Raw genomic sequence first — 18,149 nt, 5'->3', positions numbered from 1 at the left:
CTCCCTCCCTTTCCCTTTCTGAAAATAAAAATAAATGAAATCTTTTTAAAAAATTAGCCCCAAAGGGATCCATACATAAATGTAAGACCTAAACTATAAAACTTTTGGAAGATAACATAAGGCAAAACTTTCATGACATTGGATTTAGCAACAATTTCTTGGATATGACACAAAGACACAGGCAACAAAAGGAAAAACAGACAAACTGAACTTCACGAAAGTTTAGAATTTTTGTGCATCAAAAGACACTTTCAACAGAATTAAAAGGCAACCCACAGAAAGGGAGAAAGTATTTGCAAATCGTATACCTAATAAGGAATTAATATCCAGAATATGTAGAAAACTCCTAAACCTCAAGAATAAAAAATATCAATCTGATTCAAAAATTGATAAAGGACTTGAGTAGACATTTCTCCAAAAAAAGATATACAAATGGCCACTAAGCACATGAAAAGATGCTCAACATCACTAATCACTAGGGAAATGTAAACCCAAACTATGAGAGTAAGAACTTCACATCTATCAGGACAGCTAATATCAGAAAACCGAAAATAACGAGTGTTGGCAACAATGTGAAGAAATTATTGAACCCTTGTGCGCTGTTCGTGGGAATATAAAATGGTACAGCCACTGTGGAAAAGAGCATGGTATTTCCTCAAAAAAAATTCTAAATACTAGGGTTTACTTTAGAGTGAAGAAAATGTTTTGGAACTAGATAGAGGTGGTAGTTGCACAACATTGTGAAATACTAAATACCACTGAATTGTTCACTTTAAAATGCTTAATTTTATGTTATGTGATTTTACCTCAATATGTAGTTTTTTAAAACCTTAACAAAGAATAGTCCTTTGATTTTGAAATTTTAATAAATTGTATATAATTCTTAAAACCAAAGTAAATCTCTGAAATTTTTTTTCTGTGCACCAACACCCTCAAGGATTACAAGGAATTCTCATCATGATTCTAGGCCTGTTTCTCAGCACTGCGACTGCCCACGTGTCTTGACCTTCCCTCCATGATATAAATAAACCCCTCAGTAATAAAACCCATCTCTCACTTGTCTGTGTCCCCAGTGCCCAGCACCAGGCTTGAAGAAGATGCCTCTGTAAATATTTCTTAAGTTGAATTGGGTCCCGGCACCCACCACCAGCCACCAGCTGTGGAGCACCGACCTGTCCTCGTGGAGGTAGGCCAGGTAGAAGAGGAGCAGGGTGCAGTACTGTCTCTGGCGAGCAGAGCCCTCCACATACTGGCAATCAGACAGGAAGGCAAGGCTTTCAGGGCTCCTGCTGCTTATTTGGGGCAGCCCGTGCTGCAGGACCTCAGACACTGCAGAGAGTTCTGGGGAGGAAATGAACAGGAGAAGGCCACACAGAGAACACAGGAGAGCAGGTATGAACATATGAGTACCTACTACCTGAAGAGTACTACACAAGGTAGCGAGGGTACATGCAAGATAAAAGGAAATCAGAATCCCCTCTTCCTTTATGCAGCTTTCAGCCCACCAGGAGAGACTAAAATCGACATGCATATGTTCATTCGTTTGTTCATTCATTCATCCATTTGACAAATGTTCACTGAATGGCTACTCTAGACCAGGCTGTGAGACAGGCTTCACACCCAGGAGCTGGCAGCTGGTGGGGAAAACAGATAATGAGACAAAAAAACCCTGCAGGACAGGCGGTCAGTGCCATGGCAGAGGGAGTGCCTCACGCCTCCTGGAGTAAGAACAAGCTCAAAGAGGGAACTGCGGAGGGTGAGCAGAAAACAGGCAGAGAAGGAAGGCAAGAGAACCGAGGGACAGGAACTAAGGTGTTCAGAGGCCCAGTGGCATAAGAAGACACGTCATGTTTAATGGGGCAGCGAGGTGTTCTGTGTGACTGGACGGTCAGTGAATAGATGTAGTGTCAGGAATTGTGGAACTATATGACATGATTCGTGGCTAGACTGTGAAACCTTGACTTCTGAGTAAAGAATTAGGATTTTATCCTGAGAGCAGATTCCTAAATTTCTTATGGGCCTTTTGTTTCATAAAAGAAAGGGTATTTTAATACCAAAAGAATATGAAAGACAAGGAACTCAGAGCTTAAAATCTGAATAAAGTCAACATTACGAAAAATTTCCTATATGACCCTAATTTTCCAAATTTCATCACAGACAGAAAACACTCCATCACTGTCTGACGGTGTCCCACAGACCAACGCTTTGGGACCACAGCTGAAGGCCAGGGGAGTTAAGATGTTAAGACCTGGTTTTCAGATAGATCCTTCCAGCATGGGTAGAAACTGGTTGGAGGATGAGAGACTAAAAACAGGGGCCATGTTGGAGGTCAAACCAAAGGGTTCATCCTGCAAGCGCGGTGGTGGACGTAGGGCCAAATGGAAGATGGAAACGGAGACTGCCCACAGCAATGTGGTAGCAGAGCCAGGTCAGGTTTCCGACTTCTCAGTTTAGTGCTTTTTCTACCAAAGCACATGATAAGCATTATGATGATAACGAAACTAGTATTCTTGAGCCTCATACATCCACCTGCCCTCTCTTCTGATATTTTAAAGAAGCAGTCTGCCTGTAATAAGGTCTGCTGCTTTTCCTGGTACTCTGAGATGTGACAATGTCTCTGGGCCGAAGGGGACAGCTGTGTGGAGTTTCTCATATTCTAACAAGTAAGGGAGCTGCTGGCACCATTAGTGAGCACAAGAAGCTGTTGTGATGTGGCTCCAATGTGGCCTTAGACGACCACCATGGCCAAAGTCATTGTGCTATTCTCTCTGCAGGCCAGACCACACCTGAACAGGCAGACAGCTACAGACCATGCAGAGAGGAGTGGCCGTATAGTGAGGGAACTAAGAGTCAAGCCATGTTGGAAGGAATGAAAACGTTCACCTGGGTTTCTGTCTCTCTCAGCATGGTGCCTGAGAGAGACAAAAGCAAAAGAGAGTCTGGGAAGTGAGGGAGAACACAGTCTTTATAAGTGTAAAAAGAGGAAACATGAGCAGCACCAAGTCTTATCCTAAAGAAAGATATAATATTTGTTGAATGAATAAAATGGTTAAATTGTTTTATACCAAGAGAGAGGTCTAGGATAGAGGAACTCCTTAGGGTAAAGAACATGTCATACCCCCAGCAGCATATAGGCCTTCCCAGCACATAGCAGAAGCTCAATGAATATTCAGCTGAAGGAAGGGGAGCTGCCAGCCCTCCATTCTGCATGGTCTTCCCCTGCCTCACTCAGAGCTGTGCTAAAATGTCACCTCCTCACAGAAGTCTGCCCTGATCACTCTAGCTAACATGTACCTCCTTCCTCCATCACCCTTCCATCCCTTTGCCCAGTTTTTTTTGTAGCACCTATCCATCCCTGACCCTGTATCTGTAAGTTTATTGTCTGCCTCTCCTACTCCATGAGGACTTTGTATCCCTAGCTCTATCCCCAGAGCCTGGAATAGAGTCTGATACATAGTAGATGCTCAAGAAATATTTCTTTTTTTTTTTAACATTTTATTTATTTATCTTTTAGAGGGGAAGGGAAGGAGAGAGGAAGGAAACATCAATGTATGGTTGCTTCTCGTGCATCCCCTGCAGGGAACTGGCCCCTGCTGGAAACTGGCCTGCAACCCAAGCATGTGCCCTGACTGGGAATCGAACCGCGATCGTCTGGTTCGCAGGCTCAAGAAATATTTCTTGAGTGAGAAGAGAAAGAAATGAAAGAGGCTCAGAGGTTCAAGATATTTTGAGCAGAGGTCTCTGAAGGTAGCAAGAAGAAGACAAGAGGTCTGGTCTGGGGGATGTGGCAGAGCGATAGTCGAGGGATAAACTGTGCTTGATGAGCTTTCGGGTCCTTCTCAACCCTTAGAGTCTAAGGGTCCAGGAGCCTGGAGCCTTAGATTCCATCATTTTCTGATTCTATTATCTCAGCTCCCTAGAATTAAGCAACAGTTCCATCATTCCATGATTCCATGGCTCCCCTGGGCAGCTTCAGGCTAAGGGATCTTATTAGACTGACTCACTACCCAACCAAACAATAAGGTATCCAAACTCTCGAAGACCACATAGACCTCATGAGTAGTCAAACAGAAGCATTTTACCTTCTTGAGTTGGTGGTTCTGTCTTCTCTAGAGCTGAGAGGAGGTTGATACACAAGTAGTAGAGGAAACTGGAACACACTTGGTTCAGGGCTGAGTGACTAAGAGGGAGAATCCAGAGAGAACAAGAGAGAAGACACTGCTACCCGAGCTGGGACAGCATTATCCCCACCGTGTTCTTGAGCACCGCTGTTCTGTGCCAGAGCCCAGTGAGCTTCTAACCGTGGCCCTGGGAGAGGTCTAGAGGTGGCTGTGACACAAGTAAATATGGAACCTGCTGCCCTGTGCTGTAACTTAGGCACTTAGCCCATACAGGTATTGACTAAAAATTTGTTGAAAAATAAATCAAGGAAGGTTACTAAGTTCCAATTTCATAAAACATACAAACAAAAAAGTGCTCCTTGGTCAGGAAAGAGCTGGGCAGTACTAGAAAGAGAAGAAGCTGTTGAATCCAAGACAGGTTCTCAAGGAGAAACACAAACATGCAAAAGTGTGACTTGGCATCCAGATGATCCCCTTATTGTCTCCTGAATACTATGTGTTCTATTCAGACACATGAAAGGGGAGCTAGATACTGCACTGCAGTCACCTTGTAGGCGGTAGACAGTAACAAATGCCAAGCACATGCAGAGGCAGTTAGCAAATAATAAATGCGAAGGTACAGAAAGCTGCTCTAGAAACCTACAAAGACAGACGGAGGCGACAACCTTTCTACAGAGTCTTCTCTAGAATTGCTGGGCTGGCAGCAAACAGAGCATGACTCTTTCTTGGGGATGCTGTACCCCTTACCCTCAAAGGGCCTTGGTTTTCCCATTTGTAAAATGAGGGGTTACATAAATGACCTCTAAAAACCCTTCCAGTCTTGATGTGATAGGTACCCATCCAATTATCACATGGAAGGAGAGCCTTGACCAGAACCAGATCAAATAAAAGTGGTAGAAGCAAGTACAGCTCATGTCACCAATGGCTGAGTAACTCTGACACTGTGTCAATAACTCCCACCCCCACCACAGTCCTATGACTAAACCAGTCAGAAATTTCCAATTGTCTAGTCGAGGAGGATGCTGGCTCCTTGGCCATTAAGTTTGCCTGCGACCATACATACCTCAGGCCACTGCAGAACCTAGCCTTCAGTTCCAGAGTTAGTCGTATGAAGGACGAGGCAGCTTGGGAAAAGTGGGAGGAAAGCAGAGAATGGTTTAAACCAAATGTATTACAGAGATTTCCAAATCTGGGTGGTACCAAAGAGGACTAGTTTTGAAGTCATGCAGACCAGGGTTCAAATTTTGCTCCATCACCATCTAGTATTGCAACTCTGGAGCTCCTGTGTAACTTCTCTGACAAACAGTTTCATATCTCACTGGTTCAAAAAGCAGAATTTTAAACAAGGAGAACATCGAGAGCTCCCACTGCGCTACCTCCAGTGTTGGGAATAATCCATATTCTGTCCTGGGGCTAAGGCATATAGCAAGGACTTAATCTCTCCAAGTTTCACAGCCACTTTCTGGGATAGCAGTTTAACCCATGACTCCCCCTGGGAGGGGTAGCCCAGGTTGACTGCTGGGAGGGCTCCTTCTGGCCCAGTCTCTTAGGGACCCAGCGTGTCTCCACCCCCTACTCCAGGTCTCTGCCCAACACTTGGCTGGCAGTGCCTGCTTCCCTCTCCTCTCCTGCAAGTTGGTCCCCTGATCCTGTTCTGTCTGGCTTCATGCTGCATAGATCTCCCCACACACAGTCTTTCTTTACCTTGCTCTCCACTGCTACCACCCAGAGATTTACATATCTGGGAATGATAATGATAAGAGGCAAGCATAACACAGATTAAGAACATATGCCCTAGCCCTGACGGGTATAGTTCAGTTGGCTGGACATCATCTTGCAGAAAGAAATGTTGCTGGTTCAATTCCAAGCCAGGGCACATGTCTGGGTTGCAAGTTTGGGTCCCAGATGAGAGGCAACTGCTTGATGTATTTTTCTCTCTCACACTGATGTTTCCTTTTCTCCCTCCCTTCCCTCTCCCTAAAAATAAATAAATAAAATATTTTTTTTTTAAAAAGAAGAAAATAAAATAAGCTCTAGAGCCATCTTCCAAGTTTGAATCCTGGCCATACCACTTCTGGTGTGACCTTGGGCAAGTTATGCGACTTCTCTGAGCTTCAGCGTGCTCATCAGTAGAATGAGGATAATCACAGTACATGCTTCCTGGGTTTCTCTGAGAACTAAAATAATTAGTGCATGTAAAGTACTTAAAACAGTGTCTCACACATAGTAAGAATTTAATAAGTGTTAGTTATTAATTATTCCTACCTTTCTCCTTCCCTTTCCATTTTTGGCTATTCCTGCTGCCCATTCTCACCATCACTACCACTTTCTAAGGAAGATAAAGGAGACTCTGCCTCTGATTCCTGGGCTTATTCTGCAGATTCAAGTATTTATAGGGTGAAAACTGGAGAAGTGGGAAAGGGAGGTTTACACTGTAGAGAAGAAAAATAACTAATGAATGACAAAAATAAATAGATGCAAGACAGCTTGGAAAAGAATAAAGGAGTCAAGAGCTGCTTGGGTTCAATTTTAGGAAGACAGGTCAGTGTTTAGATAGAAAGCAGCCTTCACACTGCCACCACTCCCCTGGAAGGCATCTGAAAGTACGTGGGGATGTTTTTCAGTTGTCACAATGACTGGGGTCCTTCTGGCATTCAGTGCTTAGATGTAAAAGATGCGAAACATCTTGTGAGGTCTGAGGGAACATGGAGTATAAGGGTAATGTGGAAAGAGGTGTGTTGCAGGCTTTGAACTAAAACCTCCTGGATACTTTTGGAGAATTATTAATACATTTGAGAAATGCTTTGAAAGACTTTGCTTTCTGGATGATATTCCCTTCCACTCAACACTGGGCAGAGTGGATTTTAATTCTGAACAAAGACATCAATTTCCTCTCCACAGGCCATGCTCTTTCAGTGTCTGAGCAGCTGCCTAAGGTGCTTGCCTCCCTCCCAACTGCCACACCTGCCTGCTACCTACCAAGTTTCTTGGAGAACTTCTCTTTCATGTGGGGAACAATGAAAAAGAGGCTGTGCAGAATTGAGAGGAAAACTTCCATTAGGGGTGGGTGAGTGGCCTGCTCCAAGTGCCTCTGCAAAGAACCAGTGGGGAGAGCACAGTCCATCAGGAATGAGCCTCTGGAAAGAAAAATCATTAGCAAAACTGAAATGAAATCTAAAACTGTAGACTAAATCTTTTCATTTGAAGGAAACCTAAAGTCACAAGCCTACATCCAAAGTTTACGATCTATCACTTAATAGTGCGTGTAAGATACTTTACCTCTCCGGGCCCCTGTATCAAAAAGAGTAAAACAGGAGTAATAAGTAGTCTACCTCCCAGAAACAGATGCGATCTGATATGTGAGAAGTACATTCTAAATGATAATGCAGAGTGACACCCGTGTTCCTACTACTATAGCCATAGTAACAATAATAGAGTGTACAAACTGCCTTCACATTTATTTTTCATGTGAGCTGTGTACAGGGTCACGAGACAGCCTGATGTAGTAGACAGAGCTCTGGATTTAGAGAAGAGAAACTTGGGTTCTAGCTCAAGCTCTGCACAAAGTCGCTATGTGCCCTTGGGTTATTCTCCACCCTACCTCCCCCGGCACCCCACCCCATCATTCTTCTCAGTGTCCCAATTTCCTATCTGTAAAGAAGATCTGGGACCTCAGAGACATGGTTCTTAAAGATATTGTTCCTTTGGTTTAACTTAGAAAATAAACAATGTGTACAATACAGAGAAGTAGAAAGCAAAAATAACTATTCTATGATTTAGTTCTAGATCTTGCTCTAACACTTGAAAAATCTAGGAGGAAGGCAGAGCAGATGAGGACATCTACATGAGTTGCCCAAGTGTTGCTGCCTGGAGGCCCTGTGCCAGTCAGGGCCACACCCCATGGCTCCTGACAGTCACCAGCCTGCAGACCCTGGTACACTGGCTCACATCCTCTTCAAGGAAAAGAGGTTCTCTGCTGTCAGAACCTGATGGTTCTGCTGCCTCCCTGCTGCCACCTGCTGTTCCCAGGTGTCCATCCCGACTAATAGAGTGTCTTCAAAGGCTCACAGGATGTCCAAACCTCAAGCAGGACAGGACTTGCTCAGTGTCAGCTGGACAGTCAACAGCTCTGGACCAGATCTTCTTAACATCTCTATCTTAAGTCAGCTCAAACTGAAGCTCTTCCAGAGTAGCCATCTCTCATTTTACAGAACACATATATGTATTTCTTAATTATTCTGGGTCACAGACATTCACTGCTGCTCTTTACTATGCACAAGGATACATGGGTTCAAATCTCAGTACCATCATGTACTTGCCTTATAATCATAGGAAATGACAATATCATCTTTAAATTGGGAAAGTTATAGCATCCATCTCACAGGGTCATTAGGGTGATCAAGTTAGGTAATGACTATAAACACTACCTACTTTTCCCCAGTGGCACCTGTCAGTGTTACAATGAAACACTACCCTTTGTTTTAAACCCAAAGGAAAAGTGGCCACAAGAACAGCCCAGCTGAGTGGTCACCGCCTTGCACCTCTAGGCCTGGCTCCCTCTCATTCTTCTCCCCAGGCTTCATCTGTCCATGGCTCAGGGGAACCCACCATCACCATGGGGATACAAAAGGAGTCACAGGCACTGAGAAGAAATTCTGAGAAGGCCTCCAAGGTGTCTTCCTTCTCGGCACTGGGAGCTGTGAATGGATTCTCCTGGGCCGAAGGGTCGCTCTGGAATTCCACAGCCAACCTGAGAAATCAGCGTGTGAGTACATCCACTACGTGCTGTGGAACATGAAGGTTAGAATCGTTCTCCTAGAGTGATGCCTGAGCTCAGGATCCAGGGAAAGTATCTCTACCAGCAGACTGGAAGAAAATCCAAGAGGCTTCAGTAAAGGAGGGCCTGGTCCTTAGCTATACCTCTGGCTGCATGTTCCCTACCCCTCCCTGATATTATGTGACTTTTCCACCCTACTACAGGTACTTCCTTGGACATACCATCACCCTGTTTGCTGTTCCACAACTCTTTGCCTTTATATATGTTGCTTTCAACAATGAATTTCACATATATATACAAAATAGTCTCTTCCCCAAGAGACTGCGAGCTCCTTGTGGAGCTAACCTGACTCATCGTTCTACTTTCATTATCTAACACCAAGCCTAGCACACAGTAGATATAAAAAACACTAGAAATGTGAACTGAATTAATCCAACAAGTAACCAGTGAACACCTACTGGGCTAGGTTATTTGGGAAGAGGAACAAAGCTGAATGAGACACAACCTCATAACACAGTAAAACAAACATCACCAGAGGGAATCTCTGGAATCCTCCTACTCTAGCTGTACGTCCTCAGCCCTCCGCACACCCCTCCGCACTCACACACGTCCCCCAGCCACAGTCCTCTCACTATGCAGCAAAGCATCAGAAATCAAGTGTTGCGTCTAGAGCTTTATCCTCTGTCTCATTCCTTTCTAAGCCCCGCCCTCCGTACTACTCTTCGGGCCACAGAGGGCACCTCACCTGCAGGCATTTCTAAAGCCCTCCAGAGTGCTCAGGAGAAACTCTCCCCTTCGAAGAATGGCCTTCTCCAAGTCTCTAGTGGAGGCATGACCCTGAGGTGAGGAGAGAAGGGAACCTGTTGGTCAAGTGCCACTCGGTGTCCCAGGCTGTGCGCTCAGGACCTCGGATCTCTTCCTCTCACACTGGGACCCGGCTTTCCCACACCTAACATTTTCCAGGGGATCCTGGTTATAGCCCCACACATCCAGCTATCTACCAGGTCCTTTAAAAAAATGATAGAAAAGGGAACCTTAACCATCTGTTTCCCTGTGAACCACAGGACTGGCTCTTCTGTCATACGCCGAAAGCTGCCACAGGCTGGTGGCATTGGCCAAACTGGCTATAATGCCCACATTAGCTGCTTCAAAACACACAAAAATCTCCACCCCATCAGGTGTGAAGAAGTTAATTTCCAAAGTTAATCCTGAAAGGCACAATCATTATTCATGTTAACAGTACCTTTTATGATATTTTAAGTCCATGGACATTTAGAAGTCCACAAGTCACCCTTGGTAGTGCGGCTCAGTGGACTGAGCACCGACCTGCGAACCTCACTGGCTCAATTCCCAGTCAGGGCACAGGCCCAGGTTCTGCGCCAGGCTGGAGGCAACCAATTTATGTTTCTCTCCCTTTCTTTCTCCCTCCCATACCCTCTCTCTAGAAATAAATAAATAAAATCTTTTTAAAAGCCAACAATTCAACATATTGCAGATTGGTCAGATTCTAATAAATCCAGTCTCAAATAATTTTGTGAGCATGTTTATCATACCTACTTGAATAATATAAAGATAAAGTATGTAGTAGGTTTGGGTATAAACACCCTGGGATTTACCATCCAAAACCAGGTATTTGCTAGTTTTGAACTTTAGAAAGTTATTTAACCCTATGGCTTCAGTTTCCTAATCTATAAATGTAAAAATAGCAATTATTAAGCCTTACAGCTCTGTAGTTGGGGGGGGGATAACATATCATAGGTATATGGGCATGAGAAAAAGTTATGAAGTACATACAAAGGTAAGATAATTATCTTCTAAAAACACATTACAGCATGATATCCAGACTGCAGTGCACTAACCATGGACCGCCTGCCCAGCGGGGTACGGGAGAAATCAGCACACCGGTTCAGCATGACTTCAAGTAAGGCCCGCAGTTCCCTGTACTGCACCGGTGGAGCACTCTGATGGTCCTTCCTGCACCCAGAGAGACAAAGGCAGGCTTAGGGCAACACAAGGGTGCTCCAAGATATCCTCAGGTTCTCAGGCAATGGGGGCCAAAGGGGCTGACAGAGCACAGGTCCAGGATGTGCTGGGACAAAAATCCCTTCCCTGGCGCTTGCCTAACTGCATGACTTTGTGTACATTCCTCATCCTGTCTAACCCTCAGTTTCCTCTTTTATTAACTGAGCTTTCTGTCCTTTCACTGTTCATATTTTTTATCTTCTTTTTCTTAGTTAAGTCCCTTTAACATTTCATATAATAAGGGCTTGGTGATGATGAACTCCTTGAACTTGACCTTATCTGAGAAGCACTTTATTTGTCCTTCCATTCTAAATGAAAGCTCTGCTGGATAAAGCAATCTTGGCTGTAGGTCTTTGGATTTCATGACTTGGAATACTTCTTTCCAGCCCCTTCTTGCCTGTAAGGTCTCTTTTGAGAAATGAGCTGACAGTCCGATGGGAACTCCTTTGTAGGTGACTGTCCCCTTATCTCTTGCTGCTTCTAGGATTGTCTCCTTCATTTTAATCTTGGCTAATGTAATTATGATGTGCCTAGGTGTGTTCCTCCTTGGGTCCAACTTCTTTGGGACTCTGAGCTCCCTGGAAGTCTATCTCCTTAGCCATACTGGGGAAATTTTCCTTCATTATTTGTTCAAATAAGTTTTCAATTTGTTGCTCTTCATCTTCTCCATCTGGTACCTCCGTAATTTGGATGTTGGAACATTTAGAGATGTCCTGGAGGTTCCTAAGCCTCTCATTTTTTTTGAATTCCTGTCTTCTTCATTCTTTTCTGTTTGGTTGTTTCTTTCTCCCTTCTGGTCCACTCCATTGATTTGAGTACCAGTTTCTTTCCCATCACCATTGGTTCCCTGTACATTTTCCTTTATTTCACTTAGCGTAGCCTTCATTTTTTCATCTAATTTGGGACCAAATTCAACCAGTTCTGTGAGCATCCTGATTACTAGTGTTTTCTGTTAACTGTGCATCTGATAGGATGGCTACCTCTTTGATGCTTAGTTGTATTTTTTCTGGAGCTTTGATCTGTTCTTTCACTTGGGCTATTTTTTTTTCTTAGCGCACCTGTTACATAGTGAGGGGCACAGCCTTAGGTGTTCCCCAGGGCAGGGTAACCCACTTCACTGTGTTGTGACACTGTACATGGGGGAGGGGTCCGAGAGGGAACAGTGGCACTTGCTCTGCTCTCTGACAGTTTTTAGTCACTTTCCCCACTACCCACAAGCAAAGTGGGCCCTTCTGGTGCTGATTCCCGTGTGGGTGGGTTTGTGTACGTTCTAGGACCCTGTGGGTCTCTCCAACGAACTCTCCTGTGAGGCTATGAGCCTCTCCCAACCCCTCAACCCCCGAAAAGTTTTTCTAATTGGTGCTTCTAGGCTTTAATTCCCATCACTGGGACCCTGGGTTGCGCAGTCTGTCTCACCGCCCATTTTTTTTGCCTGGTTTATCTGCATGCAAATGCATGTCTGCGGTCAGCCAGCCACCTTGCGAGCATTATTGGGTTTGCTTGTTTCATCCCAGCGCCCGCCCCCATCTGCTAACCACTGCCTTTTCCTGCCCGGACTCCTCTCTGCCATCTGCTGACTCCACCCCTCTTACCGGTCTGGATGAATGGTTCGTTGTTGTCAGACTTCGGTACAGTTCAATTTTCTATCTGTTTTGGTTGTATTTTTGTTTCTAAATCTCTGTTGTCCTTAAATTTGGTGTGCGAGGAGGTACAGTATTTCCACCTATGCCTCCATCTTGGCCGGAAGTCCCCTTATGTTTTCATTAAATCATTTTTTGTTATTCAATTACAGTTGTCCCAATTTTCTCCCTTTTGTCCTTCTCCACCCATCCCACCCCCTGCTCCCAGAGTCGATCCTCACACTGTTGTCCATGCCCATGGGTCATTCATACATGTTCTTTGTCTAGTCCCTTGCCCTTATTTTCACCATTATCCCCCTCCCCCTCTCTTCTGGTCACTTTCAGTCTGGTCCATGTTTCCATGCCTGTGGTCCTATTTTGTTGATTAGTTTATTTTATTCATTAGATTCCTCTTATAGGTGATTTTTAATACACTACTTTGTTAGATTTTTAAAACTGAAAACATGGAGCCCTGGCTGGTGTAGCTAAGTGAATTGAGCACGGGCCTGTGAAACAAAGGATCACAGGTTCGATTCCCAGTCAGGGCACATGCCTGGGTTATGATCCAGGTTCCCAGTAGGAGGCATGCAAGAGGTAACCACTCACTGATGTTTCTCTCCCTTTCTCCTTCCCTTCCCCGTTCTCTAAGAATAAATAAATAAAATCTTTTTAAAAAGTTTAATGGAAACAAAATAAGTTACTATATAAATAAATACTGCTTTCCTCCATCATTTTTCCAAGATATCAAAGTCCACTGATATGCATAATAGGCAATCTCTTTTTTGTCTTGGCAATATTTTGTCAGATATCACAGAATTCTCAGCCTCAGTGGTATCCCAGCCAGTGAGTTCTTCTGGCTTACTAGCCAAAACTGTCCAAAAAAGATGGAAAGAATGTTCCATCTTGACCCTAGGTTCTCTCAGTCTCACCATCCATTTTAACACCCTTCATGCTACACTGACTACCTGTTAGTAGCAAGGCAAATACATAGCAGGAAAAACTCACATTGCCCCTGATCTCTTAAAGATTATGTTATAGAGGTGGGGGGGTGGGGGGACAAAAACCAAAAACAAGTGAGTAAACAAGAACTACCAAGTGTTTGGTAGGTGCTACAACAGCTTAACTAGTTAGTTAGGGAAGGATGCTCTAAATGAACTTGAATGACAGAAATAAGTCAATCATGCAAAGGTTTAAAGGAAGAGTATTTTAGGCAGAAGGAACAATTAGTAGAAAGGAAGTGGGAGGGAAGTCTAGAACAAAACAAAAGACTGAGATTTTTTTTTAATTTTTATTTATTTATCTTTAGAGGGGAAGAGAAGGAGAGAAATATCGACGTATGGTTGCCTCTCGTGAGTCCCCTGCTGGGAACTGGCCCGCAACCCAGGCATGTGCCCTAACTGGGAATCGAACCACAATCGTGTGGTTCACAGGCCCATGATCAATCCACTGAGCTACACCAGCCAGGGTAAAAGACTGAGATTTGTTTAAAAACTACTGGTACATCCATGAAATAAATGCAGAATAAAAGTGCTATTTAAAACATTCAGAGAATTGAAAAGAACTCTTCCAAATTGAAAATATGAAAGCAGAATACTCAGTTTTCCTAGATCTCTCCCATGTATACAGGAGGTATGCATGTTTCTAAACTTTGTTTTTCTCCTGCTAATCTGTTTCATGTCAATTGATTAGATCAGCCATAAAAACCTTGAAAAGTAGAGTAAAATTTTTCTTCTAACAGTTTTGGCCACTAAACCAGAAGAACTCATTAGCTGGGATACTACTAGCTACTGAGAACCGCTGCAGCTGAGAATTCTGTGGTGTCTGACAAAATGTTTCCAAGAGGAAAAAAGCTTGCCTATTACTCATATCAGTGGACTTAGACAGGAAGAGATAGGTGCATCTCTGGAATTAATCATTACTACGTTCAAAGGGTTTGGAAAACATTGATTGAGGAAGCATTTTCCTGACTGATGAAAAATAGTGCAGTTATTCTCATCTACCCCTGCTAGAAGGTTATGCAGTATATTATGTAGCATGCAGTGTATTATGAAGTATATAATAAAAATTTTAAAGTAAAAATTTTAAAAATATGAAAGCAGAAATAAAACACTCAATAGAAGAATTGAAACACAAAGTCAAGAAAATCTCCCAGAAACTAGTGCATAATGACAAAAAGATGAAAAGCTGTCACAAAACAGAGAACATTAGATGACCCATCCAGGATGTCCAACATCTGAGTGGCAGTTCCAAAAAGAAAAAACAACAGAGTAAAAGGAAGAAAAAAATCAAGAAGATTTCCCTGCCGGTGGCAGCTGCCCTGGCCTTGCCCTGGCCTTGCCCTGCCCTTGCCCTGCCCTCAGGTACACAAGAGGTGGAAAGCTCACCCTGCCTGGGCCTCTCACCTCAGAAAGGCAGAAGCGGCCTTCACTGCCTCAGTGGCCACCTCCAGCACAGGGCTGCTCACTGCCTCTTGGAGGGCACGGCCGGCGTCTCGGCACATGGCTGAGCTTGTGAACAGCCTGATCTCCTCTGGCTGCCTGAGAAACAGTAAATGAATAACAAGTTAATGACCTATCACTCACCCCACCAGGAATCAATACTGCACTTCTTTTCTTCTCCAGTCCAGCCCTGACAGGCCTGACCCTCCACTGCTTTGCTCACCGAGTCAGGATCTCAGCAAAGAGCAGCACGCCCTGCTTGTGCAGCTCCGTGTTGTTCATCCTCAGGCTTCCCTGTAGGCTCCTCACCACTGACTCGATCCCTACCTCAAAATAACATGGCAGACGCAGGGATCAGTGCTCGGCAGTTCCTTCACTGCATGCCCGGGAAAGGTGCGAGGTTCTGCACAGCGCGTGTTTGCTAGCAGCCCCTCATGGAGGGACCCTGACAAGGTTGGCTGATGGCACAGACCATGAGGTCTTGAGGGCAGGCCCTTATCGGACTTATCCCTGTCTTCCCGAAACCCAGTACACACCAAAGCACAGGCCCCAGCACTTGAAGTATCTAGTGAATACCTACTGACTGAGCTGCACCTTTTCCACCAGACATTCCTAGTACTCCTGGAAGAATCACATAGGACTCCACTTCTCCAGGAAGCCTTCCCTGATCCATGAGGGCAGAGCTATGGGCCTTCCTTGAGCTCCCGCACCTCCTGTTCTTTCCTCTAGCACAGCCCCAATCAGCTCGTTTATATTTCTCTCCCTTTCCAGAGGCCAGGGACCATGTTATATGTATCTCTAAATATCCAGGTCTCAGCCTGGTGCCTGGCACAGAATAGAGACACAGAATAAAAATGAATGACTGAATGTGCTCAGAATAAAAATCCATACGTGATACAAAAAGTTCCTGACAAGTGCTTCCTTACTTCACCAGGAAGGAAGAGAAGGGACATTTTCAAGAAATTTTAAAAGGATGAATCAGCAAAACTTAGAGACTAACTAAAATGGACAGATATCTGGAGCACAGGAAAGGAACGAATCCAAGGTTGACTGAGTTCTTAAGATGCAATCGGAATTTATTTAGTAGCTAACGGGAGTGTCTGTCTCTTGAGATGTATAGATACACACACACTTCTGCTAATCAGTGAAAAGCAGAACTGTTTCCATGTGGATGAATCTGGTAATGAGTTTGGCTTGATGGAGATGATCAGAACCAGCATGCCCCTCCAAATGCAGGTTAACCCTTTATCACTGCTGTGGCTACCCAACTTCAAAGTGCTGTCCACCCACCCCAGAGCCAATACAGGACCTCACTACCAACCATACACCGTGTGGCACTTGGAAAACAAGAGTGGTTCCTCTGCCAGAAGCATCAAGCAGTTGTAGCTGGACCAGATAAGCACTTCGCTGGAAGAGGAAAGATGCTCAAAGAGGAACTCTGGCCAAGGAGAGGGAAAGAAAACAATAAACAACAGCTATGTAATCATGATCCCTTAACTAATGGGGTCTTGGATTTTTTATTCAGCACCTCACACCTGTTACTTCATCTCTTCACACACCCTCTCCATGAGACATGATCATTAATTCACAGGCAAACCCGAAAAATTCCCTCAGGGTTATGGTCTAACCTCACTTGTTAACAGATGGAGAAACTGAAACCCAGAGAGAGGTATTATTAGTGGTAGAGGTGGGGCTAGAACGAGATCCCTTAATTCTCAGGATGGGCAAGCAGCATGATGCAGAGAAAAGTCGTTAAAACCAGAGAGGCTTGATTTTACTAGCCTCGTCGATTTAAAGCAGCCATTTCCCTTCTTTGCCCCTCAGTTTCTTTATCCATAAAATAGAAAAGATAGGAACCTAAACGTGGCAACATTTACAAGGCACCTTAGGGAGTATTTCCTGGCTCATAACAAGCCCTTGAGAAATATTAATTCCCTTTGCCTCCCTGGTCCATGGGTCTTTCCATCACCTATAACACTAGGTGTTTATTCCTAGATGATCAAACAAATGACAAAGATCAGTAACAAATTTCTCAAGGTTGTATAAGAAATCTGTAGCTAGAGAATTCAGACATCATGAGGCCTCCTTTTCAGATTCTGACACGTACAACTGAAGCTGCCACCAACCCATCCCTCCAGTACGCATTATTGCAGAACCCCAGCAAGGCTGCTGCTACTGCTGTGACTCAAGGATCTCCAGTCAGAACTCCAGGGTCCTTGGAAGAGAAGGTTAGAAGGGGCCCCTACCTGGGATGTCAGCATGAATGAAGGCTGGGGCATGTTTCGCTGGGGAGTGGACCAGCACTGCAGTTATACAGTGGGCACTAGCCACCTGCAGAATCTCATCTCTAGTCAGGAGGAGCTGGAGAAACAGGAAGCAGAAAGTGCAGCAGTCACCCCACTGACAGGACTAGAGGGAAGCAGCCTGAGTGCCTGGGGGCAGAAGCCTAATCGTCTCCTAACCCCTCCTGCTCTACCAGTCACCAGCCACGAGGATGGGGCTCAGGAAGCGCAGTTATGGGTTATGGAAAGGAGTCTATGAATAGCAGCAGGTGAGAATTAGAACAAAAGAACACAATGGTATTCAAAGACCATTAAAACCATCACCAAGAGGGGCTCAGGCCTTCATTGACAAAAGTCCTTTCACAGCCCTCACCTGGGTTTGATGTTTACAAGCCTGGGACATAACAAGGGAAGCTTCTACTATGGGCCTCACTTTACAGAGTGTGCAGAAAAGAGTTAACATGGAGGCCTGAGACTGTTACCTCACAAACGCCTGCCTGTAAGAATGACCACTGGCTGGGTTTGGGACAGTTCCCATCATTCCCAGAATTCATGAGAGTGGCTCACTATGACTAAACAATTTGTATAAACAATATTGTTTATGCTGAACACCGGCTTGCTTTCTGGAGTCTGGAATTTTGGTATGCGTGAGGCAGAGTGCCTACCCGACCAGCTAGCTCCCAGCGAAATCCCTCAGCACTAAGACTCTAATGAGCTTCCCTGCTAGGCAACATTTCACAGGTGTCACAGTTTATTGCTGGAGGAATAAAACACATCCTGTATCCACTTGGATAGCACTCTCGGGAGCTGTGCCTTGTTTCTGCCCCTCCCCCCACACTTCATCCCATACACCTTTCCCTTTGCTAATTTTGCTTTGTATTCTTTTTCAT

The 18,149-nt window shown here is 44.5% G+C and overlaps 1 protein-coding gene across 1 annotated transcript in view; it reads right to left on the bottom strand.

The window, feature by feature from the left end:
- MEI1 (meiotic double-stranded break formation protein 1) overlaps positions 1–18,149 on the bottom strand; it is a 63,886-nt gene that overhangs the window by 33,951 nt on the left and 11,786 nt on the right. The window contains exons 8-18 of the mRNA XM_037068003.1: positions 17,224–17,338; positions 16,299–16,415; positions 15,201–15,300; positions 14,942–15,076; positions 10,758–10,872; positions 9,644–9,735; positions 8,730–8,871; positions 7,101–7,212; positions 5,185–5,245; positions 4,083–4,180; positions 1,173–1,341 (exon numbers count right to left, since the gene is read on the bottom strand). Of these exons, the coding sequence (XP_036923898.1) occupies positions 1,173–1,341; positions 4,083–4,180; positions 5,185–5,245; positions 7,101–7,212; positions 8,730–8,871; positions 9,644–9,735; positions 10,758–10,872; positions 14,942–15,076; positions 15,201–15,300; positions 16,299–16,415; positions 17,224–17,338 (1,256 nt within the window). The remainder of the gene's footprint in view (positions 1–1,172; positions 1,342–4,082; positions 4,181–5,184; positions 5,246–7,100; positions 7,213–8,729; positions 8,872–9,643; positions 9,736–10,757; positions 10,873–14,941; positions 15,077–15,200; positions 15,301–16,298; positions 16,416–17,223; positions 17,339–18,149) is intronic.

The sequence above is a fragment of the Sturnira hondurensis genome, unplaced genomic scaffold (genome assembly GCF_014824575.4).
Source record: "Sturnira hondurensis isolate 20B ecotype Veracruz unplaced genomic scaffold, ASM1482457v3 Scaffold0017436, whole genome shotgun sequence".
Classification (NCBI taxonomy): Eukaryota; Metazoa; Chordata; class Mammalia; order Chiroptera; family Phyllostomidae; genus Sturnira; species Sturnira hondurensis.
This window is presented reverse-complemented; position numbering and strand designations above follow the sequence as displayed.